Below are 26,911 nucleotides of genomic sequence, written 5' to 3'. Positions count from 1 at the left end.
AAGGTGTTCTTAATCGAGTGCCCTATATTTGAGCCCTGTGTTACCAAGGAACCTACTTCTTGGTAGGGTTTCACTTTGCTCCTATTATAAAACTTTGAGAACACATTTCCTTGCAAATCATCAAGCTATACTATACCATTAGGAAAACCTTTAATCAACCTATAGGGCCCATTGCATCCAAGTTTGAAATTTGTTTTTAGGGATCCCAAATTGGCATCATACACTAATACCAACATACCCTTTTCTAAGTGTTTAGGCACAATATGCCAATCATGCCATGCTTTTGGCCTAAGTCATAGAGACTGTATGCATAATTTGGAATTCATCCTTCAGTAGCTACATGACTTTATTGAGGAAGTGTGACCCTTGATTACTGATCACTTACAATTTGTATTGGACACGCGTGTATACAAATTATATTTTCATGAACAAACTTAGATGTGTTTCAAGTTGAGTTATCATAGAGTGCCTTAACTTCTACCCATTTGGTAGTTGTGCTTCAAGCCAAGTTATCACAGCGTGCCTTAGCTTTTGCCCATTTGGTAGCATAATCAGTACCAACCACAATATGCTCATTTTGTGTGAACTTGGGAGTTTTAAGAGGATAAAAAAATTATAATCCTCATCTTTGGAATGCTTCCCAAGAATGAGTAGGCTGTGACTAGCAAAAGTGAGAGAGAGAGAGAGAGAGGAGTGGACATGATATAGCTACCTTTACAATAAGTTGTATTGAACATGAATATGAAGATACACATGTCAACCCCCTAGGATTAGGGTTAGGGTTTGCCCCTATGCCCTAGAGATATGGTGCAATTTACACCATCCTCAACGCGCCCTCTTAAATTGCACCGGGTAAGTAGAGGGTTTTGTGTTTGGTTGGGGGGTATATCCGACATGTTGCACAAATCGAGAAATTATCACCCTCTCGAGTGCATTGGTGACTTGATCACATGAAAGATTTTCCAAGCCACACCCCCCATTGACAGGGACTCAGCTCCAAAGCTTGAGAGAGAATGGGAGGAGCTCCACTTAGACCCGCAGCTGACAGCCAAAGAGGATGGATGGAGAGAGGGTTGGCCACAGAGAGGTACAATGGGATCCTAACGAGTCTTATTGACCATTCGAATTGGGCTCTTAGAGTAGATAGTAGAGGTGCCCTTCTACACCATCTGCAATGGTAGACGGTTATAATTGAATGCCATGGCTTGGAGCCCTTTTTATAGGAGCGACAATGGCTGAAGCAACAAGTGCCTCATGATGCCGTCCTTACCATGATTTGGTCCCACTCCACTGAGGAAGATTTCACACTTCTTCTGACTTGTGGCGCATGAAGGCCTACCCATGTCCGTATCTGCACCAGCCATGACCTTGAATGGGACTTGCCATTGATGCAGAACAGGGGACCTTGAGACGATTGCCCACTACAATGGAGGTGTCTGATGGCACAAAGGATATGGCAATCCTCTCTTAGGATTGCAGCCAAGATGCTGAGGATGCAACAAGTTTTCACTTGGGGCATGACATCACCAAGAAATTCGAGGGTGGGTTCCGTCCTCCCGAAAAAGACTTGAACCTTCACCAAAAACAGCATTGGAAGACAACATTTGGGTAGCACGCTGCAGTTTAGTGATGGTGGGTAGCAGGATAGCCTGAAGCTACCCTCCTCAATATCTAGAATGATATCATCTAGACCCTATGAGCTACCTGGGAGCAGGGTACAGGGGCCTAGGAAGACTTGGGAGAACTTACGCAAGACATGGCCTACAGGCACCTTCTACATTTTCACGGAATGAGGAATCCATTGGTTGTATAGGTCTCCACCCTGAATAGTTACAGGATGCTCTAGGCAGTGAGCTGGGATCCTGAGATGCAGGCTGCATGGCATCCAGCACCTTTCTTTTGGTCAGTTCCTCATGGATAGCGGATCCATACTGGTTTTTCAAAAAGCTTCTAATAGATGGTTCTTATCTCTGCAAGAAAAAGAAGGAAGAGGAGGACGACGAGGCAAAAACGTTAAAACAAAGTAGCTCACATATCCACCTATGTAAGTCAACCAAACTAGAGAAATTAATTAAAAAAGAAAGGACTGGTAGAGCAAAATAAAAAGAGAAAAATTCAAGGAATATGATGCAAAAACAAATCAAACAAGAGAAAAAGAGACTCAGCAATAGATGGAGATAACATCCACTTCCTTTAAGCCGAATGGTTGACTCTGCTGTGACAAAGGCAAGCAACAAACTAAGGCATATGAATTTAAAATCTTTAGTCATCCACTCGTACTCTTAGAAAGCAAACCATATTCATCTGCTAGGTCATCAAACACTTTCATGACCATTATCTCCTTTTACCTTCCCACAGCTTCACCATCAGATTTCAAGTTCTCAAAGCTAGTGTCCATTATCTCAGACACCCATTTTTTACTGCAGACAATGAAATGTATTATTCAAATACCCTTGTGTCAATGGTTTACAAATGCAAGCGAAGCTTAATATCTTAATCTTTCTTTCTTCCTTCCCCTACTGCTGGGCTACTGGAGGCTTCCTTTGCCTCCGTTTCCCTTCTGAAGATTCCTTCTAGGTTCAACAAGCCCCCAATAGCACAGAGCATTGCAATACCAAACATGGGCAATGCAAAAACGTCACTCCCTGTCCCACCAAGTACATAAATATACCACAGAAGAGTCAGCATGCCACAAGCACTTATCATCGTTTTACCGAGAACAGAGAGAGGAGCCCCAATTATGCACAGATAGCTACCAAATACAATACCAAATTTGGGTGCAGGGCTTCCCTCTTTCTTATGGCCTTTAACTCTCAATTTCGTTTCCTGCAGCATAGTGTTCCAATCAGGAAAACTAAATGGCTCACTATCAGCAACAATTTGTTCTATCTTTGAAAATACCAATCCAGGATAAAGCAATGTTTTCACGATTGCATCATCAGCACTGTTTGAGAGAAGACTAGCAGCAACAACTTCCACAGGACTTGAACATGAGCCCTTTGAACAAGGAATGCTGTCATACACAAAAGGAGACAAAGAAGGCTTTGGTTAACTACAATATCAGAAAGCTCTCTGCAACATGTTATCTCTGAGCTTTTTCCATTAACTGCTGATAAGTTTTGCCAATCAGATGGGCGCAGATAAGTTAACCAAGAGCTGGAAAAGAAACTCTTCATTCCAGACACAAGTCAAACAAACAAGCTATTTATCTGCCTCTCTCAAACTCTTTGCCATAAATCACACAACATACACGTGCAAGGACGACTACAGAAGTATGATATTCTTTTACATAAAGATCTCTTTTCTACAAAAGTGCACACTAGACATCATTTGCCAACTTTAATTCAATAAAAATATATGAGGAACATATCACACGGGCATCACAATCAGATTCTGTGTTATTCTAGCAAAGCTTCCTTCTCCAACATGTCATCAAGAAGCTTTCAGATTGTCATCATTCTCTGTTGGAGCGGGAGAAACTCTGCAAACAAGTGGCCATTCAGCTTTGTGGCCTTAGAATATGGCATTTACTCTCCAAATCAGATGGGACAGATAAGATAACTCACTAGAGCTGTACTTGATGGCCAAATCAATGATTTCTGGCCTAAGCAGGGACAGCTAGCTAAGTTGGATTACTTATACATATGCACACAGATGCTCCTGAGAATGAGAACACAGGAAATGCAGAATATGTCCACAACTGTGGGGCAGCCTCAACCAACATGGCTCCTTTCCTTTGACTCAAACACTTAAATCACCTGTAATTTGGCCAACAAATGATGATGCATGATGTGAATTCCTGCCAATTACACAACAGCAGCTGTCCAAAATCCTTAATTGAGTTTGTCATCTTGTCTTGTATCTCTTTGACTATTTCATGTTCACAGGCCCAGACCCAAGGCTACTGCAAGCATTCTCTCTAATAGTTGATGGGTAGGTCTGCATTCTATGCATTTGATTGGTCCCATGTTTGGGTACTGGGGCGACAATGTGGTCTTTATGTTCTCGTCTCAACTTGAGGGACAATTGTCACTAATGCACCCCTTCAATGGAGTCCACCCTCAAATGCTAGACCTTAGCCACCTATTACCTAGCTAGAAAGTAGGAAAACATATGTATTCTTTTGGCAAACATCCTAATTTAAAAAGCATAAAATTTAAGAAAATAAAGATAATGCAATAAATGAATTTACCAAGCAAGTGGATAAGTGTTATGTGAAGAGAAATGACATCCCTCTATCCTCCATTCCGTTGACCTCAGCTAAAGTACTTTTTCATAAGCATCAAGAATGTCGGGGAACTCCTAATACATTGATCTTTCCATCCATTTGGCATCTGTAGATGGGAATCCGTTGAACTTCAAGAGAGAATTTTTTGGAACTTTTCCTCGGCTTCCTGTGATGAAGTCGTGGAAGATCATCAGTTCTACAACCAAAGTACCTCATTATCCTCCACCTCTTGTGGATCTTCATATACCGGATCATAATGAATATCCCCAACATAGGGTTTGATCAAACTGACATAAGAGACATTGTGTATCTTCCAATGTGATGGTAGATCAAGCCCAACTGAAACTTGATTAATAATCTCCAAGACTCTACAGCAGCCATAACACCTGAAAAAGAGTTTTAATCTTCTTTTGTCCCACCTTGATTTTCAGCCAAGCTTTTTCAAACTTCAGTGAAATCCATCGTCCTTCTTGACCTCAAAGGCCTCCCATCTTTAATTTGCATCCGCCCTTTATTTTCTTAAGTCTTTTCGATGGCTATGCGGGCTGTAGCATAAGTGAAGTCATAATCCTCTATGAATTATATACCTTTGTAAGACTAGAATAAGTCCAATCATACAAATTTAGATTTTTTGTTGTTTTAAAGATAAAAAATCTACACAGAAAATAAAAGAGAATATGAAAGAGAAGGAAAAAGAGGTAAACAAAAACTTTTAAGAAAAACAAAAGGAAGACATACTTAGCAAGCAAAGCAACACTTATGTCATCATCAGTGCCCAAGCATAAGCAGCTATACTGGGTTTCTAAAGACCTGCAGAGTCTCTTGGGCAAACCCAGTGCTTACTAAAATACGTCAAATAAACAAAAGAGAAAGAAAACAAGAAATAAAGAAGAAAGTAAGCAAGTGACTAAGCAAAAATAAACAAGCAAGTCAAGAAACAAAATCTTCCAAAAAACTCGAATATCGCTCTCTCTCTCTCTCTCACTCTCACTCTCACTCTCACTCTCACTCTCACTCTCACTCTCACTCACACTCACACTCACACTCACACTCACACTCACACTCACACTCACACTCACACTCACACTCACACTCACACTCACACTCACACTCACACTCACACTCACACTCGCATTTAAAACATAAAAAGCTAAATGGTCCTTTACACTTATGTATTGTTTCCTACAAAGAGTCAAAAATACATTTCTAACTTAAAAAGCACAAACATACTCAAACAAACTCTCTTTTGAAACTAAAAGAAAAACGGGCTATTCAGCTCCCTGCTTTTTGTTTTCAGCTTATGTTCAATCATTCTAAACATACCTAAGGTCGATACACCATAGATAAAAGACTTCATATCTAAGATTGTGCGTACTTTTTTCATTATTTTCCTTGGATTATACCTCTTGTGTAATAGTAAAGTGATCAAATTACTACAATGAGTGATAAAAGACTCCTTAGTTGTACAAAGGTGGGAAAATCTATGGAATTGGGAAGAAATGACTCCATATTTTGCCAAATCAGAAATGTTTTGAGTCAATGTGAGGCATCTTTATAATATGTAAACCACTATATTCAAGTTGTTCACGTTTATCGTATATATCAACCTCTAATCCTATGGTAGATTGGAAATTCTAAGATCTAAGAAATCACAAGAATCCCCTCTTGAAGTGCAGTTCAGTTCACAAGAGTCACGAGGATAGATTCCTTCTCCAAAAGCACTAGTGTCTTTGTACAAAAAGTCCTGAAAGTTGGGAACATCTGGTACAAAAAAATCATCTATAAAACGCCTAACTTGGCTAAGCTTATGTAAAATGATAGGGCAGGTATTGATAGAAATAAGACATTGCATAAACTCAAATTCATAAGTGAAAAGATAAAAGTTTGCTGAAAAGACGGCACAATTAGTGCCCATGGGGATTCCTATAATTTGTTGAAACAAAGAATCACCTATTGTGATGTAAAGATTATCTAAAAGAAAATCTATCCAAGAGCAAACATCTTCCACACTTACTACCTTTGTGTATCTTTTCTTTATAGAACCTATGTCATGATCTTTATTTTTTAGCCACAAGAAGTTAAAGCATAAGGTTGTTTTCTCAACTTTTAGCACTTTGCATCTATCTTTGTCAAATCTCAAATTGAAACTTCAGCCACTAGCTTTTTTATTCTAAACTTCAGGTCTTCCAACTCAAATCTTTGTGTAAAGTGTCGTAAAATCATAGGTTTGAAGGAGAATAGGAGACTCTTTTTCCTGAATGCTTCGAGAGGAATTAAAAAATTTTACAACAGGAATCACTCCTACAGGGTCATTTAAAATCCAGCTTGAGTGCGAGGGGACATCTGCCTCTTTTAATAAGTCCCTCCAAAGTTCATAGACACTAGGCAACATGGCTTTGAAGCAGTAGCTTAGCCATTTAGAGACATCCGTCAAAGTAGTCTCACAAGCAGCTGCAATAAATCTTGGCTTTTTTGGAGTTTTGTGAAACTTCCAAGCAGCACAAAGAAAAGATATACTTGGATTGCAAACAAACCCAGAAGACTTGCAAAAACTCTAATGTTTTGAGATCAAATCCTTTTGAGAAACTAAGGCAAGTGCGTAAGTTTTGGCAAGCGAGTTCACTTCTCTCAAAAGACATTCTAAGTAAAACTTTTCAAAGTTATTGAAACATTTGTCCATATAAGAAATGACAAAATTCCTATGGAATTTTCGTAGAAGAGTTTCATCTTCTTTAGAAAGATGGTTACTTTGCTTTGAGCAATTAACCAAAGGGACTTCTTCTAGTTTCAAAGCAACTTTCTTCAAAATCTTCCCTTTCCATTCTGATAAGATATTTTGGACTCCTAAACATTCTTCTAATTGCAAAACAAACTTTGAGATTCCCTTATCGATAGCTTATCCTCTATGAATTAGTAGAGATCTTATCCTTGGATTGCATTAACGGAGTTCGTAGAGATCTACTCTACATCATTTGAACAGAAATCTTTCCCGTACAAGAGTGTATGGTATTATTGTAAGCAAACTCAAATATGGGGAGATACTTTTCCCACATGGTTGCTGGTCAAGTATAAAGATTTTGAGCAGATCCAATAGGGTGCTATTTAAAATTTCACTTTGGCCGTCAGCTTGAGGAAGAAAAACTTAGAATGGTTCCAAGGTTTCCAACCAATGCTTGCCAAAAATTATGAGTGAATTAAGAATCTCTATCAGAAACTACAGATTTAGGCATCCCAAGATGTCTGAAGATATACTTAATGAAAAGGCATGCAGGTTCAGGAGCCTTCAGTTGTTTCCGAAATGGAATGAAATGAGCTTGTTTACTAAACCTATCCACTATGGTCCAAATCATGTCATGTCCTTGAACAGCTATCAACTCATCATGATATGTGATTGAGATATGCTGAATTCTTGGCCTACGAGAAAGTGTATCAGCCACTACAGTTTCTTTTCCAAGAGTATACTAGATTTGGAAATGAAAAGATTACAAAACAAGCAAGTACAACTACTAGTGAGCACTGCCTTTACCACTCGAGGGAGGGAGGGAGGAAGGGAGGGAGGGAGGGGGAGGGAGGCACAGTAGGAGTGTCTTTACAACTCGAGGAGGGGTGGGGGGGGGAGAGAGAGAGAGAGAGAGAGCACAAAAATAGAAAGAATCCATGTGGCAAAAGGTTGTGTGGGATACTTTTTTTTATGAAAGTGTAAGTAGAGCGCTGCTTGGAAGGCAGTGCTAAAAATAGACCATCTCATGTACCCCAGTGGTCGAGGCACAGATTGCTAGCATGGAATCTGTAATCAAGGAGACATCCAGATGGGTAGACGTGGCCAAACGGGAACCTGCAAAGGCAACTGTTTCGGCCACCCTTATGGAGCAACAGATAGAGCCAGTAAGGCTCTCAACATCAAAGTTTGTGGCATTCCACCCACTGAGGCTACACCGATGAGTGATGTGACTACATTTCTCGCCACTACTCTTAGGGTAGCTGAGCATAGGATTGAGAGGGCATGGCGGGTGGGGAGAGACCCCAATCGAGAGCAGCCCCTTATCATATAATTCCATGATGCCCAAGCACGACTCTCAGCTCTACGGTGTACGGGACCAGCCATCAATATCCATGGATGAGGATCTTACCCCTTTACAGGTTGAGGAGAGGCACACTCCGATATAGCAGCGGGATCAGGCCCGCAAGGATGGGAAGTGGACAGTAGTTCAAGATGGACGACTCCTTACAGGGCCCCATCGAGCATCTGCCCCTTCTCCCACAGAGGGGGGCAGGGTCTATGAGACTCAGCATACCAAGACCCTAGCTTGTACCATTTGGAACTGTAATGGTACCTTATGGTCAAAACCAAGGAACTTCTCAGAGTCTTATACAGGTCGTGACATAGTCTTTTATACAAAGACACATCGGAGTCTAGAGCGCCCACTACCAGTAGTCAACAGGTACACATGGGAGTCTGCTTACAGAGTTGAGACAAGGGACACAGGGGGAGTACAAGGATCGGGACGAGTTGTAGTTCTTTACACGTCCGCCCTTTTGGGTACCATCTCAATAGAGCGGAGAGATACACACTCCAAATTTCTATGGATCCGGATCCGGATCCGACACACAGACAGTCGGGATTTGTTTGTTGCAATATGCTACTTTCCCCCAAGACCTCCCACTTTGCTCAAGATGTCTGAGAGGAGACGGAGACATCACCATACGTAGCTCTCTACCAGGACTTTGTCGACTTCTTGAGCCATGGGGAAGTCCTCCTGGTTGGGGACTTCAACACGAGGACAACGGTCTGGCAAGTACCACTTCTCGATTTCAGAGACGATTTCATTCTACTACCAGACCACGCCATGGGCATCTCTGTCTTCCCAAACTTCGAGCTCCTCTCTGTCTATTGCCATGAGTATCTTCCCCTGTCTGTTCAACATGTCCTCCGGCTTATAATGGGCTTAGAGACGACATCACACAGCTCTGAGAGGAGCTCAAGAGCCTAAGAGCAGTGCTTAGAGGGACCCCAGTCATAGAGATGGAGGCACAAATAGCCACGATACAGTCGACTGTAGCAGAGATGACTAGATGGGTGGACGTGGCGAAACGGGAGCCCGCACATGCAACCGTTTCAACTGCCATACAGGAGCAGTAGCAAAGGGCTTCGAAAGCCCTCAACATCCGGATACAAGGGATCACGCGAGACAGCACTAGCACCACGACTACGCCCATGGAGGAGGCGATCGCCTTTGTGACCACCTCCATGGGGGTCCCCGACCACAGCATAGAGGGAGCATGGCGTGTTGGGAGAGACCCCAACCGAGAGCAGCCCCTTGTCATCCGCTTCAGAGATTCACATGCTCGACTAGTGACACATCCACGTCGAGCCGCTCTACGAGAGCATCCCACCCTGTCCATGGATGAGGATTTGGCACCACTATAGATTGAGGAGCGACGAGTTCTTCTCCAGCAGCGAGATGTTGCCTGCAAGGATGGGAAATGGGCCGTGGTCCGAGATGGTAGGTTGTTGACCGGCACCCGTCGAGCTCCCACCCGTGCCCCCTAGGGGGACGGGGCCTATGAGACTCAGGTTTCCGAGACCCTAGCATGCACCATTTGGAACTGTAATGGTACCTTATGGTCAAACCCAGGGAACTTCTCGGAATCTCAGACCTAGGGAACTTCTCAGAATCTTACACAGGACGAGACATAGTCTTTTACACAGAGACACACCAGAGTTCAGAGCGTCCACTACCAATAGTCAGTGGCTACACGTCTTTTACACAGAGACACACCAGAGTTCAGAGCGTCCACTACCAATAGTCAGTGGCTACACATGAAAGTCAACCTTCAGGGATGAGACGAGGGATACAGGAGGAGTTCGAGGATCAAGCAGGGTCGCAGTATTGTACAAGTCTTCCCTCGTTAGAGCCATCTCCATTGAGAGGAAGGATGCACACTCCTGATTCATGCATACTGCCACTCATGACCTTTTCATAGCAGTGTGCTACTTCTCGCCAGACACATCCCACTTTGCCAGAGTTGCGCGAGAGGAGGGTGAGACATCGCCATATGCACCCTTACATCCGGATATCCTAAACCTTTCAACTCGCGAGGAAGTTCTCCTTGTTGGGGACTTCAACACTAGCATGCGCACGCGCCAGGCACCACTCCTGGACTTCCAAGACAACTCTATCATGCTACCAGACATGGACCTAGACGGAGCAAGTCTGACTAGGATCTCATCGGACCAACACGGGCCTGTTACACCATATGGACATGCGCTCCTTGACCTGGGCAGGATACATGATCTCATCATCTACAACGGGCTTGACCTATGGCCCTCCTCAGGTGGTTTTACTTGCTTCCCACATGGGGGGGACACTAGTGTGGTAGATTACATCATGGGATCCCCTACCTTCACCTCACGTATCACCGACTTCACCGTAGCACCACTCCCTCTAGGAGCTGATCACACATACCTATTCTTCACTATCGCCACCTCACACGATTAGCCACACCACATATGATGCACGACACCTACCACGACATACACTTTGATCACAGCCTCTCCCTTGCCTACTTTGGACACCTAAATAGACTCCTAACCTACATCGATCACATACCACTCATAGAGGACTGTGCTCCCCTGATTAGTTGTCACACACTCCACGAGGCTGCCCTCCAAGTCTTTCCCCACATCACACGGTCCACTAGACCACCACCTCTTGGTTCTGTATCCTGCAACAATTGGTACGATCCTGAGTCCAAGGCTTCTCGCCGATAACTCCGACTTGAAACCGGGTGTCACCTCCCGAACACACCAGACACGGTGCGCAAGTACCGACGTCTCGTACATCGGAAGAAGCAAGCATTTCTTCGTCGAAATGAGGAGCTGCTGAACATCTTGTACAGTAACAACTCTAAGGAATTTTGGCGGAGATTCCTTGAGCGTAGGTCTCCATCACCCCTCACCGACACGAGAGTTTGACACACGTATGCACGCCATCTTTATAATGTCCCACACCAGCTTGCTCCAGATCTCATACACACACCTCGCCCCACCACTTGCACGTTGTTCACCAAAGGGGGAGTCAAGGACACGACATTGAAACTGCACAATGGCCGAGCTAAGGACCACGAGGGGCTATGCACTGAGTTTATCGCGTATGGGATTGACACGTTAGCCCCGATCCTAGCAAAGCTATTCAATGACGCTATTTGCCTTGGCTTACCCCGCACTTGGACACTCAACACCATCACCCCCATCCACAAGGCAGGGGATCCCATGGAACTGAGTAGCTACAGGACTATCATGATTGGACATGTGATGTCCAAGATCTATGCAGCAATATTGGATGCGTCGGTCAGCCTGTCCGTAGAGATGAGAGGGCTCAGAGCAGAGGGTTAGGCCGGTTTCAAGCGAGACCATGGGACTATGGATCACATACTCACACTCAGAAGTGTCATAGAGGAGGACCTGATTGGAGCCGAGGGAGCTTCCAATGAAGCTGAGCTTCTACAGAGATCACTGTCTTCGTATTTCGGAGAAGGGATTCATCACACCACCAGGGTACACTGAGCTACACATGCCTCACTCACTACGGATCTCCATCGGACAATTTCGGGTATCATCACACCACCTCCGCATAGAGAGCGGCACAGCAGAGGGGATCCCTAGGGAGCATCGCATATGCATATTGTGCGACTCTCAGGAGGTTGAGTCGGAGGAGCATTTTATTTTCAAGTGCTCAGTGTACTATGAGATCCGAGGTCGCTACCATTGTCTCTTCAGAGACGGCTTCGAGCCCCTTTTCAGATTCCTCACACCTACCTAGATCAGAGATCCTCGCAGCCTTCATTCATGAGGGGGTCCGACACAGAGAGTACTTACCTAGGCGACGGGGCTTGGCCACACCACCAGACACCTCTCAGAGCAAGATCACAGAATTCTTCCCATCGAGTGATATTGATCATCTAGTCTCTAGCCACAGACGTGACAGAGACCCCGACCCGATAACCGCAACACGACACACGAGGCATCGAGGGGACACACAGATCACTCTAGGGGACCTCCCGTCATTGTTTAGATCCGGGACACGTCCCATGGGAGTCACAGTGGCTCTGGTCTTGCGTCGAGCCTCCTCTAGAAGACTGAGACGCATGGCACCCCTTGACAAATGCCAACGTCCCATCACCGGCTATGCATCAACCAGGGCAACATGACATACGGAGGATTCCGCTCCGCTTCAGTCTTTTTCCTTTTCATTGTCACACCCAGATGTAATTGACTATGTATGATCAGACTTAGAACTCAGCACGGGTGATGATGCTCATTTTCACATGAAGGATATCTTCATCACTATCACCTGTGATGATTAAATCATCAACATAAATGACAAGCAACATAATATCTTTCTCTGTTTTTCTCACATAAAGTGAGAAATCTGCCTTGGAAATCTGAAAGCCAATAGTGACAAGATACTGTCCTATCTTATCAAACCATGCTCTAGGTGCTTGCTTCAAGCCATAAAAGGCTTTCTTCAACCTGCAAACAAACTCAGGATGAACAACATGAACATAACCTGGTGGCTACTCCATAAAGACCTCTTCTTGCAAATCACCATGCAAGAAGGCATTCTTTACATCCATCAGATGTAAAGACCATCCCTTTGATGCAACCATAGCAATGACTGCTCTTACGGTTGCCATCCTTACAACCGGATTGAATGTTTCTTCATAATCAATGCCATATGTCTATGCATACCCCTTGACAACTAATCTTGCCTTGTATCTGTTCACAAAACCATTTGCATTGTGCTTCACCTTATAAACCCACTTACAGCCAACTGCATTCTTGTCTTTAGGCAAAGGCACCAATTCCCATGTAGCATTTGCTTCCAAGGCATCCATTTATTTATCCATGGCTTTCTTCCATTTTTCTTTTCCCATGGCTTGTCCAAATGCTTTGAGGAGATTCTCCTGATCTTAATCTACCTGTCCATGGCGAGATATGTGAACCACTGCTAGAGGACACTGCAGGTCCACTAATATTTTGTGATTGCTACTGTGAATTCTGTGCAGCATTACCATTTTGTGCATCTACATCATCAATCACATTTATTGGTTTATACCAACTGCTCAGCTCATCAAAAACAACATCTCTGCTCACTGTAAACTTACGAGTAGAAAGGTTATAGCATCTATACCCTTTCTGCTGCAAAGAATAACCAATAAAGATGCACTTCTCAACTTTTGGATCCAACTTAGACATCAACTCATTTGGCACATGAACATAAGCAATGCAACAAAAAATTTTCAAATGAGAAATATCTGGTTTCCTACCAGTATACATCTCCTCTGGCGTCATGCCATGTATTGCTGCAGTGGGAGTCCTGTTCATTATGTAAACTGCTGTAGCAACTGCTTCAACCCAATAATAATCTGATAGGTCTTTTTCATTTAGCATGGCCCGAGATACCTCTCCAATATGCCTGTTTTTCCTTTCTGCAAGTCCATTTTGTTGTGGGATATGACTACATGAATATTGCTACTTTATGCCATGCTCCTGCAAGAACCTTGCAAACCCATTTGAGAGATACTCTCCCCCTTCATCTGACCTTAGGCATTTTATTTGCAAGCTTGTTTCTTTTTCAACCATAGCTTTAAAAGCTTTAAAATGCCCAAACACTTCACTTTTCTTTTCCATAAAATACACCCAAACTTTTCTGTTGTAGTCATCAATAAAAGTAACAAAATAATGACAGTCTCCAATAGATGCAGCTTTAGTAGCCACACATCAGAGTAGATTAATTCCAATGGCTTCTTACTCTCTTGAACATGTCTAGGAAATGGTTTCCTTGCCTGTTTTTCAAATTGACAGGCTTCACATACCTTATGTATTTCTGCAACCTTGAATTTAGGCAATCTTGCAGCAATATTTTGAGCCTGCATTGATTTAAGTTGTTGTACATTAACATGACCAATGCGTTTATGCCAGATCTCAATATCTGCAACTACACCGATCCCATGTGCAAACATTGCTGCACTCAATTCAGGCATGTCCGCATCCAACGTAAACATCCTCCTGCCCTTCTTCTTTCCTTTTGCTATCAAGCGACCGTTATTTTTCATATCCTCAACAAAGCATCCATGAGGATTAAATCTGACCTGCAAGCCTTGCTCAACCATTTGACCAACAGAAACCAGGTTCTTGGTGATATTCGGAACATGAAATACATCAGACAGGTATTTCTTTTTCCCATTCTGCATAGACAAAGAAATTTTACCAATCTACACAATAGGATGTACAGTATCATCACCAGTCTCCACAAATCCTAGTCTTTCCATTTTCCTTGCATCCTGCATCCATTCTGCATGGCCTGTCCTGTGGTTTGACGCACCTGAGTCAACATACCACACATCATTGCTTTCTTCAACACTTGTCACAAAATTGGTCATGTGCTGCACCATAAACACATGCTCATTTCTGTCATTATCCTACTAGAAGATGCATAATTCCCTTGCTGCAATTTTCCATTCATAATGTCATTCTGCTTTTTATAACAGTCTTTAGCCATATGACCCATTTTACCACAGTAGTAGCATTCAACATTGTTATTTGCATTTTGGCCTCTCTGCCATCCACCACGACCTCTTTGGCTCCCCCTACCTCTAGAGTTACCACGTCCTCCTCCATAGGACTCGTTTTCTTGAGTTTGCTGCATATTATGATTTTTACCATGGCCTCCAGATCGGCCTACTCTACCTGTCTCTACCTCTTCCAGCATTTGAGTAGAAGACAGTTTCTTTTGAAGTTCCTTCTGAAGAAGATGCACCACCATTTCTCTGCTCTTCAGAAATTAGAAGAGCAAATAACTCCTCAAAATCAAAAAAAATTTCACAGACGGCAATGGATGTCCGGAACTGTGCATAATCCTTTCTTAGACCATTCAAGATCACAGAAACTAAATCATCATCTTCCACTGGCAACCCAATGGAAACAAGTGCATCTGTAATTTTCTTTACCTTCATGTGGTAGTCATTGATGCTCATATTTTCTCTCTGCACATTGTGCAACTCCTGCTTGAGCTGCATTTTCCTGGCTTGCGTATTTGTGCTCTACATCTTTGCCAAAGTATCCCATGCCTCCTTTGGCATACTTGCATCCTGAATATGCACAATCATAGAATCTGAAATACTGATAGATAGCCAGTATATAACTTTTCTAGCTCTCTCATGTCATCCTTTAAATACCTGCATTTCCTGTTAATTGGGAACATTAGGAAGAACTGGTTCTTCTTCATTTCCTGTAATGAACTCCCAATAGCCTTTTCCCATAAGAAATTTCGTCATTCTAAACTTTCATGCTTGGAAGTTGTTCTTGCAAGCTTTTCAGTGACAATCTGTGAAAGAGAATCAGACGCCATTACAGACCACTGCAAAATATTCTGTCACTGCAAAGAACACAGCTTCTGCCTCACAAGGACAAATCTGCAAAACTGACGAAAGTGGTATTTGACCACACAGTCACTTTCTAGTGACGATTTTGCATGAACAGGCAATAAGAATGATTCTGTAACTCCCAATATCTCTGCGCACAGAGTGAAAAAGGTCGTAATAAACGGACTTGAACTCTCTATTGATAGACCAAAAACTGAGTTGGCTGGTTGAACTAAGGTGGGTGGCAATTGCAACCAGAGGCATTGACGAAGAGCTGGCAGAGCTTGAGGTGAACTACAAGTAGGGCAAATTGCACTTAGCGACACTGACGGAGAGCTAGCAAAGCATACAGTGAGCTGCGACAAGGGGCAAAGCACATAGCAAATTGCGAGTACAACGAAATGTGAGTACGTTGAATTCCGACAATTCTGCATAAACAATCGAGGTCAATGCAGCTTGACGGATGGAAATTCATGAGGGTAGGAAATTTGAAGCCTATTGACGTTCCTGTCAATGCTACCAACTAGCGAGGCAAGATTTTATCGTAGGAACATGCCGACTTGAAATTTTGCAACATTTATTGACTCAATATTACCCTGGCCGTCCGATTGTTGGACCCTCAATTAACTCGAACGAGGTCACATTCAATTATGCACGAACGATCGAGATTAAAGATAATTGTCATTTTGAATTCACGTGGCTTAAAGGTTTTATTCAAACATTTTATTCCAAAGGTCTACTTTCTCTCTATTTTTTGCGAGCGAAAAAAAAATCTATTTATATTTGCATGCCATTGCAATTGCTTAGCACTGATGTATGAAGGTCTACTTTCTTTAAAGAGTTTCTTTTATACTAAGAAGCAAATCCAGCAAGGCACTATTAACCATAAATTGTGCAATCTTCTCATTATTAATCGTGGATTTGTGGAGATTTTTAACATTTTCTTAAGCGCTCGTTGATAAATTGTTCGGATTGCATGTGAATTCACAAGAGGGAGCATCAAATGGTAGCGTCTATTATCATCTAGAGCGTATGATCCCTAAGCTTGATGACCTACAACGTGGCATTTTCTCCGCCTCCAAGATCAAAGAAATCGTCAAAAGACGACGAGTTTGAATTTCGCATGGCGCGCCACTCATGATTTCACCAACGTTCGACTACAATTACGACTATTGACATACAGGTAATATGCCAGTATCTTATTCATTCGCGAGACTTATTCTCATTCCCTCAAATTATAACTCTTTGGGAAAGGAAGTGTACTGCCTCCTCGCCCACACTATGTGAGGTTATAATAATTATATTATATATTATCATATAAATATTTTTAATTGCTCATTCATTCAAACTTGCAATCTGAATTCTTACAACATTTTCTTTTTTTTATGCATGTTCTTGATGCAAGGGAGCAAAGAAATCCAAGCTGGATGCAACATCGAAGGATGACAACACCTTTATCCATATAATTGTAGTCCATATGACTATGGTATAGACTGCAACGAGGATCAGTTATAAGCTCTTGTGAGCATTGCCTTATTCATATTTTGTTGGGCTTCAACTTCCAAAATATGGACATCATCAAGTCAATAATAAATCACCAGCCCTAACATATGTAGGGAGGATCGGGTCCCAACGGACCATGTGTCGCATCTCATCTCCATATTTTAAATCATTCGTTTTTTCCCTTTAAGATAGGATTCAAGTTCAATTTCGAGTTAGTAGTTACTTAATCGATGACGCATCTCATGTCTATATTTTTACTCATTCGTTTTTTTCCTTTCAATTTTTGATAAAATGCTAGGATGCAAGTTACGTGCTCGATGACAGAAAGGCTAGTTGCCACAACCCTAGTTGCACCATCATGTCTCTTTTGAACTCCTTTGGCAAGAAATGATCTTGCAATTACTTCTTAAACTTCCTCCAAGTGTGAGCTTCTTGTTCCGTGCTAGCCATGGAAGCCCAACATGGACAAGCATGGTCTTGCAAGTGTTAGGCTGCAAATCGAATCTTGGCTTTTTCTACATATCTAACTCCTCCAAAGAAGTAGTCAATATTTTTATGCCTCAAAGGGAATGGGATGCAATGTCACTCTTCCTCTTGATGGAGAGGCACTACCCTTACTTACGAAGTCTTAAATGCATGCACGGTATCCTCCTTCAGATGAAGGCCTTGGTTCATGGGAATCAACATGGTTACTCTTATGAATATGAATCTGCTAGGCTATACGAATCAGAGGTTACTCAACTCATTGAGATTGAGAGGTAGATGGGGACCATGACTAGCCATGATAGATGGTTGACTCGACGAGAAGAGAAAGAGAGCTGATTTCAATAAGGGAGCACAGATTTGGGGATCACTATTCATAACTAGCCATGATGGCTGGTTGACTCGATAGGAAGAGAAAGAGGGCTGAACTTAATAAGAGAGTACAGAGATGTGGGGATCACTTCCTAGGCTCTGATACCAATGAAACCTCCCATACTCTTTTAAAGGGAAAGGGGAACGATTGCTTTGCATAAGATTGTGGAATATTGCTTTACTTCATAGATTTGCAAGATAGAAACTGAAAACCAGGCTACTTATTACGATGAGATCAAGACCAAGGTGTTGATGTAAATCTTATCAAGACCTTTCAAACTTGAGACCAAACTAAAAGGACTTAGACCATAGCTGGAGCTATATACAAGACATGAAAGTGAAGCTCAATGCTGAGCAGTATGCCTATATACACAGCAATGTCTCAAAAGATAGCCTAGCTAGGGTACTCAAGGCTCCAAGGGCTCTCCGATCTTGAGGGAAGATGCCTCCACAACTTACCTCAGTAAAAGAGATTCTGATTTTACCATAATGGAAAAGTTATAGTTCACTGCTGCAACTTCAAAAGTTAATGCAAGTTGCTATAGATTTGCCTCATAGTTTAAGTATAGTTGCGGGCTGCGAGTAGCATTTCTGAGGGTGAGAGTTGTAGCAACAATGGGAGCAGGCTGCTGCAAGGCTGTGGGGAGGAGGAATTGCAGGAGGAGTTGCACTAGCAGGGCTACGTTGACGGGGAGCTGTAGGAGTAGGTGCACCAGCAATATTGTGTGAAGGGAGAACTACAGGAAGAGCTGCTGCAGGAGAAAGAATTGCTGCAGGAGGGCTGCAGCTGCAGAGAGGAGTAGAAGGGCTGCTGCTGCTGCAAAAGGAGCAGCAGGAGCTGTAAGGCAGAAAAGGGACTGCTGCTGATGCAGAAGGAGCTTCTGCTGGACTACAAGGGGAAGGAGCTGCAGAGGCAAGAGGAGCTGCTGGGGGAGTTGCTACAGAAGGAGAGGCCGCAGGGCAGTATGCACCAACAAGAGACGGAAAAAACTGTGCGCAAATGAGGGTGGGGGAGTGTTTCTTTTATAGATGTAGGAGAGGGCAGCTTAAACGTGGGAGAGAGTGCCCAATTCGGTATGGAAGCTGGCTCCCCTGAAAAATGATGGGCTGCATGGGGGCAGGAGTTCCTGTAGTGACAAGTGGTGCCTTCATTAATGCCTCCACATGTCCCCACAGGCTCCATGCAGCCTCAGCATGCCACATCAGCATGACATATTAGCATGCCACATGAGCATGCCATGTGCCATGCTGAAATTGTGGACTAGGGTTATTTTAACCATTGTTTATTTGCCTGACTAAAAATTCAGCTTAGGTGATCAATGCTACTCTGATTGGACTTCTATTCTCACCCTCAGGTTTTTGGCAATGGGCTTTATTCAAAGGGCTAGTCTGGGGTTAGTTTGAGTTTGGTTGACCTTCTCACATAACCTATTAGGCCTATTAGTTTGTCGTCTTGTCTTGTATCTCTTTTTTATTCTTTCATGTTCACAGGCGGCTACTACAAACATTCTCTTTAATAGTTGTGGGGTCAGTCTACATTCTATCCATTTGATTGGTCCCATGTTTGGGTACTTGGGTGAGGTGTGGTTTTACGTTCTCTTAAAGAGATATATGTCTCAACTTGTGGGACACTAATGCCCATAACCCCTTCAATGGAGGTCCACCCTGAAATGCTAGACCCTACTAACTAGTACCTAGCTAAATAGTAGTAAAACATATGCTTTCTTTTGGCAAACATCCTAATTTAAAGAACTTGAAATTTTAAAAAAGAAAGAGAATGCAATAAATGAATTTGCCAAGCAAGTGGATATGTGTTTAGTGAATGAAAGTGACAAAAGTGGACCAGAAGAAGCGGGGTAGAAGGCGCCAAAGAACCGAAGGCGGCAGGCCAAACTTGGGCGAGAGCAGAGCGAGAGGCAACTTCCCACCTCCAAGGGGAGTAGTCAAACGGCGCCCCTCCTCTTCGCAGCCCCCTCCAGCTGCGTCCATTCCCCCCCCTGACCATTCCCCCTGAGGCAGTTATTCACATTAACCCCCCCCCCCTCCCCCTTCCCACTGCAACAGTTTCTCTTTCTTCTTCATCTTGGAGTCCCCATCCAATGGAGCCTCAACCTCACTAGGAAACCCAGCCCTTAAGCATGGGCACGATCTAATCTTTTCCCTCATAGTCTATGGCTTCATCATCGCAGCCACAGCTTCCAATGCAAGTCACAGCTACTGTGGAGCAATTAGGAGCTGACGGCCAGTTCTCTTAGCTAAAGCCTCCCACCATGGTAGCCCTTACTAAGGGAGTTCTAGCAGCTCAATGGAACTACCTCGAGATTCCGGATTAGTACCCGCTTGCGTTGGAGGTGACGGTCTTGATTTTGCAGTCTCCGAAGGGAGCATCCATTGGAGCTTTTGGTTCCTAGACCCACCCTTTTTGGGGGTTCAACTTTGCCTCCACAAGAGACGAGCAATGGACACCCACGTTGCTTGCCTTGATGATGAGAGATCAATTATTCCACATAGTGGAGGATTGGTTGGGTCCTATGGCAGAGAGAGGTGGATCACACATGGTGACACTCTTTTAGCTGGGCTCTTTCCAGACAGACAGGCGGGGATGGGGCCTCGTAGTGGGAGTGATCCCCATGGGGCAAGATGCCACTAGCATGGTGGCACACGCCTTGTTCTCCACCCCCCGCCTCTCCACGAATTGGACCTTGGTAAGTTGGGGCTGTTAGATATGCTCAATGCCCCACCCTCCTGGTAACCACCAGTGGTACAAGGTGCTCAAGTTGTAAGGCCCCCATATAAGGAGAAGCCATGTGTGAGCTCGGGACACTGGATGGATCCTGACTTACATGTCAGATGAGGTCTATCAATGAGACCGTTGATGGTAGAAAGGTGATTGTGTGGGAGCTCTTTATTCTTACTGGGGCCTGGGGACTAGCTGGCCCCCAGTTGGGGAGTCCCAGGGGGGCCAACGGCCCCCCTGGTGGGAATTCAAGGATGAGAGCCCCCGAGACGACGGTATAGGAAATATTCCCTGAATATTCCATGGAATAGAAGAGAGGCGAGGGCTTCAACAACATACAGAGTGATGGCAACACGAAGCGGCTCGAGTTAAGCAGTTGCTGCTGCACCAACAATCCAGGTGTTGAGGATTCACCCACCAGCCTTCACTGAAGGCAAGCTAGATGGTACAAACTACACTCTGTGGAAGTTTAAAATTATTGCTATTTTGGATTCATATGAGCTTCTGCAGACAATACTGGGGACTGACCCAAAACCACAAGGAACCCCCGACCCAGCAAATCCGAGGAGTACAATACCTCCTAATGCCGACCTTCTACGAGCTTGGAAACGCAGGAACGCAGATGCTCTATGTGCCCTAGTTACAAGTACTACTGATAGTGTTTTGACCTTGATTCAGCATACATCTAACGGCAACTGTGGCCTGGAACATATTGAAGAGTCAGTATGAGACGCGGAATCAGACAAGGATCCAGAACCTGGAGAATCAGCTCGCAGCTGAGAAGTTTAATGAAGGAGAGACAACAGAGGCGTTCATAACCCGAATCAAAAATCTACGCGACCAGATGGCTGGTGCTGGGATACAAAAGACTAGCGAAGAGCTAGCTCGGCGGTGTCTCCGGATATGTCCACCAAGGTTTGATGAACTGGTAATAGCACTTAACACTCAGGTGAGACCCCAACCATTGTCATTTGAGAAGTTATGTGCTTTACTTATGGAGGAGGAATTGAGGCTTAAAGCTCGAGATGGAGACGGCAATGGAGATGTTGCATTCTCTGCCACTGCGAAAGGCAAAGGTGGTTCCTCCACCAAAGGTGAGTCCTCTACTAGTGGTGACCAAAAGAAGAAGGACGGCAAGAAGAAGTTTCAGGGAGAATGCTTCTACTACAAGAAGAAGGGCCATGTGAGTGCAGATTGCCAGGTCAAGAAAGCAGATGAAAAGAATGGTACCCTGAAGAAGATAGATAAGGGAAAATTGATAGCTAACACAGCGAAAGCAGAGTTCGATCTATTTCTAGCCATTGAGGAAGAGTGTTCCTCAGTTTAAGAAGCATCAACCACTGATTCATGGGTGTTGGATAGTGGTGCCTCCCGTCACATGACCTGTAAGAAGGGTCTATATTATTCCATGCAGCCTCTACAGGAACCCATCTCTATGACAATGGGAAATAACGCAAAATGCCATGTTGAGGATACAAGTACGGTTTCATTTGTTTCTATAAATGGAGATGTTAAGAAACTATCTAATGTGCTGTATGTTCCACAAATCAAGAGAAATTTGCTATCAGTTGTTTCCATAACTGACCTTGACCATGAGGTGAGGTTCAACAAGACAGGAACAAAAATTCTGGATAGTGCTGGCAATCTTGTTAGCACAGGAGTAAGGAGGAACAACCTGTATGAGCTAAGTGCTCTTACAGCCACTGCTGGAGTGGACACAAGCAGACTTCGACACGAAAGATTTGGCCACATCGGATTTGCAATGCTGAAGGAGATGCAGAAGCAAGATATGGTTGCTCACTTACCTGTAGTAACAGAATCAAAGAACCGTGTGAAGCTTGCATGATGGGCAAGCAACAGAGAAAGGCATTCCCACAAGAAAGCAAGAATAGAGCAAACGCTCCTCTAGAGTTGGTGCATGTTGACTTGTGCAGTAAGATGTTACATAGGCCTTGGGGGGATCTTATTGATTGTGGACGACTATAGTAGGAAGATGTGGGTGTACTTTTTTCGCGAAAAGGCTCAAGCTTTTGGTAAATTGAAAGAATGGCTACAGCTTATTGAAAATGAAACAGGGAGAAAAGTGAAGAAAATCAGATCGGATGGTGGTGGTGAGTTTGTTTTTACAGAGTTTGGGGATTTTTGCAAGAGCAAAGGGATCAAGCGACAAACGACGACACCACATACGCCTCAGCAAAATTCGGTTGTTGAACGCCAAATGTGGACCACCGTGGAGATGGGGAGGTGTATGTTGAAAGGTGCTGGACTGCCAAACCACTTTTGGGCTGAGGCTATCAATACTGCGGTTTACATCCTTAATCGCAGCTATACAAAGGCACTCAAAGGTAAAACACTACATGAGGCTTACAACCGTAAGAAGCCATCTGTCTCCCACTTCAGAACGTTTGGGTGTGAATGCTATGCGCATGTACCAGACAAAGAGAGAAACAAGCTACAACCAAAAAGCACCAAATGTATCTTCTTAGGCTATTATGATGAGAAGAAAGCCTATAAGTTGTATGACCGAGAGGCAAAGAAGATCATAGCGAGTCACAATGTGGTGTTCAGGGAGCAACCGAATGCAGTGGAGGCAGAGAAGAGCTCTTCCACTTTATCATCAAGTGAAGAGGTAATTCACTATGGACCTGTCCCAGGAGCTATAAAGGAGGAAAAAATATCAGATGATGAAGGTATAAGTCACCAACCTGTTGTTACACCACCGGAAAAGCCATTGCCGCGATGGGTAAGGCAGCTCTATGACCATGATAACCAAATGCCTATGTCTGTTGAGCAGCATGCAGATGGACCAAGGCGGTCTCAGAGAATCGAGGAGCAAAGGAGGGCTTCTACTCACATAGTCAATATGGCCTTGATGGCTGAGATTATTGCAGAAGTAAAGGAGCCCGCGAGTTTGGAGGAAGCACTTGTAGACTGAGATTGGAAAAACGCTATGCAAGTAGAATATGACAGCATCATGAAGAATGAAACTTGGGAGCTGGTAGCTCGACCACCTAACAGAAAGGTTATTGGCACCAAGTGGGTTTGGAAGGTAAAGTACAAGGCCAATGGGACTTTGAAAAAGTACAAAGCCAAATTGGTTGCACAAGGATTTTCGCAGGTTAAAGGGTTTGATTTTCAAGAATCTTTCACTCCGACTGCCAGAATGATCACTATTCGCACAATACTATCGGTGGCTGCTCATAAAAAGTGGCCAGTTTATCAAATGGATGTTAAATCAGCATTCTTGAATGGTGACCTCAAGAAGGAGGTGTACGTGGCTCAGCCACCTGGGTTTGAGACCCCCCATTCTCAGAACAAGATATGTAAGCTAAAGAAGGCTCTGTACGGCTGAGACAAGCCCCAAGAGCATGGTACCCACAGATAGACAAATTCTTTCATAAATTAAACTTCAAAAGATGTGCCTCAGATGCTAACTTGTATGTGTACAAGAAAAGTGAAAAATTTGCTATTATTGTTCTATATGTGGATGATCTCCTTATTACAGGTGACTATGAAGACATGATCCAGCAGACTAGAAAGGCGTTGACCACAAAGTTTGAGATGACAGACTTAGGCTTGCTGGGGGATTCCAAGGGGGCCCACGGCCCCCCTGGTAGGGGTTCGGGGGCGAGAGCCCCCGAGGCGACAGTATAGGAAATATTCCCTGAATATTCCGTGGACGACTAGTCGGTTCCACCGACTAGGTTGACTGATCGGCTTCACCGACTATGTTGACTGGCCGGTTCCACCGACTACATTGATCCGACTACCGCCCTCATAGCTATAAAGAGGCGACCTCCCCAATCCATTGTGTCAGATCAGTTCAGATCAGATCAGATCTTCCAGCTAGTAGCTCTTCACCTAGTATCTGTCTAGATCACCATCTAAGCTCCACTGTGGGAGCGCACGGGTGGACAGAGCCATCATATGTACTACATCAGTATTGAAGGAAAATTTTGTTCATCTCCAGTTTGATGTGTACTCTCTATTCTTTGTTCAGTTCTGTTCCGCTACGCCGTGTAATTTAACACGGGCTCCATGATCATGCATGTCAACAACCGTGTGGTAGTGCGGACAATGGACTTCCTCTTGTTACAGGAGCATATGTTTTCAGCATCAAATATCAGGAGCTGCCGCCACCTTCTCCAAGGGATAGGCCTTAAGGTCTAGTCCCCTGCAATAGGCAAGAGTGACAAGGTATGTATCTATGTTTCATAGGTGGTTGCCTCGGAGGTATACAATAAGGGCGAGCTCATCATTGAAATAGTAGTATGGATGGGTCTTTGGATGGCCGATTTTAGTATAGACATCCTAAAAGTGTATGTCCCTGCTTTGTTACCAGTAGCACATAGCCTCTTTTAGAGGCAGCTCATGGAGTGCCCCCTAGATGATGGGTTGTTGGAGGAGACTTCAACAACCTCAAGTTCAAGGAGGGGGTGTTCCTTTTACCAATACGCTTCCTAGCACATGTGGGGGCTTGCTATGTGGAACCGTACTGAAAAAATCAATGCAAATAAAGAACTCAAGCATGAAGGATACCAGAGATCTTCTTAACTACTGTACCTTGCTCTATTTATGATGTATACATGCTCACGAGAATGTCGTAACTACTGTCTGTACATGAGTGCCAGAATGGCGTACAAAATGGATATCCATCGGAGTATCATACTGCTCTCAAATGACTAGAAAAATGCAATGGAAACTCCCGTAACTGCTGCGGAACCCTCTGGCTGAAACAGGCGCCTGAGGAGGAGGATGTTGGGCTGCCATGGCTGCGCCGGTGGCTCCCAAATATGCGGGATCTGCTGCACATTGTTCCTGGAACTGCAGGTAAGGAGGCCAGAACTGAATGGCCATAGACCTTATATAGGGCTGGAAAACAGCCAACTCGTCAGGCCAGTTTGACCATCCAGACCAGGCGATTTGACCAACCAGTCTAGTCGGTTGACCCATCTGCTTGGTCGGGTCTTTTGACCCAACTTGGTCAGCATTCCTTTCCAAGGGAGGTCCATTAGCTGCTTGTCGGCATGCCTTACTAATGAGCTTTTGTACGTGGAGATATGGCTTAAGTAAGGAAGGGCATGACGCTAAAGCTGCAGGCCACGTTGCACACATAAGTACTCTGTACTTCCACCTCCAAGGAAAGACGACTCCTTCTATTTCATCATGGCCTGCGACTTTTATTTTTTGGATATCTTCTTCGTCTTGTTGTTTTGCTGCACCAGGGTCTATGTTGATGTCTACTCAGCTTTGGAGGCCTCTGCTTTCATGTGCTAACAGCCAGAAGAGCTGCCTTTCGTTCGTTTTTCTTCTTGCAGGTGCAGTCCTAACCAACTGGTTTTTATATGGTTTAAGTCTTTTTAGTGGTTTTCTCTTTCTTGCTTCAGCAGCTCAAAAAGAAGCTCCCAACTTCCAAGTTGAGCAGTTTTCTTTTTAACCACCGTAACCAGTTCTCCTTCAAATGTAATCCGTCAAATCTTATGTTGAGGCGTTGGAATGTCCACCACGTCAGTTTTTCAAATCTTTTTTAACAGAGGTGGATATTCCAGTTTTTTAAACCTCTTTAACAGAGGTTGTTGCAAGCTTCCCGATGGTTGTAAAAATTTACGCTGTGTTAGACATGCTGGCTCGTGGTAGCTATGTGTGCACTTTTAATCGAGTAATAGGTGAAAAGTAGGCCTTGAATAAATGATTCACCAAGGACTAGGAGGCTCTGGAGCATGTAGCAATATAAATATGGTGCTTGCTCTGTTCGAAATTATACGAGGGTTATTACTTTGAAGTCACAAAACTTAAAATGTCTGTTACAAAAAATGACGTTGAGACAAGTCACACGGCCTTGAGACAGCCAAGCGCTCATCTCCATCAAGTGATGCTTCTCACGGCAACACAATCGGCCAAGCATCCCAACGAAAAGCCGCCATTTAAGCAGCGGCTACCTCATAACGAAAGAGAGCAAGGAAACTGATAGGGAGAAAGAGGATACCTAAAGAGGGGGAAAGAGAAAAGGATGAGAAGAAAATAGAATTGGGCTGCGCGATGTCTCCAGCCACCGAAAGGGGCTGCTGCTCTTCTTCGTGCTACTGCTCCTTCATCAGCCATTGATTCTTGGAAACGCGCGCTCTCTCTCTCTCTCTCTCACACACACACACACAGAGGTG

The 26,911-nt window shown here is 43.9% G+C and overlaps 1 protein-coding gene across 2 annotated transcripts; it reads right to left on the bottom strand.

Moving 5' to 3' along the window:
* Positions 1–2,140: 2,140 nt before the first annotated feature.
* Positions 2,141–26,911, bottom strand: LOC147891039 (uncharacterized). 2 transcript variants are annotated; one of them, XM_087390048.1, is made up of 3 exons: positions 26,737–26,911; positions 2,946–3,013; positions 2,690–2,826 (listed from the first exon to the last, which is right to left on the bottom strand). In XM_087390048.1, the coding sequence occupies exons 1-3, from the start codon at positions 26,850–26,852 to the stop codon at positions 2,807–2,809; spliced, it is 204 nt and encodes a 67-aa protein (XP_087246174.1). In that variant the 5' UTR covers positions 26,853–26,911; the 3' UTR covers positions 2,690–2,806. The 2 variants fall into 2 exon arrangements, with proteins under 2 accessions (XP_087246173.1, XP_087246174.1); XM_087390047.1 differs by having other exon boundaries at positions 2,141–3,013.

Source organism: Dipteris shenzhenensis, chromosome 18, assembly GCF_047967505.1.
Source record: "Dipteris shenzhenensis isolate YYH24624 ecotype China chromosome 18, Dip_SZ_1.0, whole genome shotgun sequence".
NCBI lineage: Eukaryota > Viridiplantae > Streptophyta > Polypodiopsida > Gleicheniales > Dipteridaceae > Dipteris > Dipteris shenzhenensis.
This window is presented reverse-complemented; position numbering and strand designations above follow the sequence as displayed.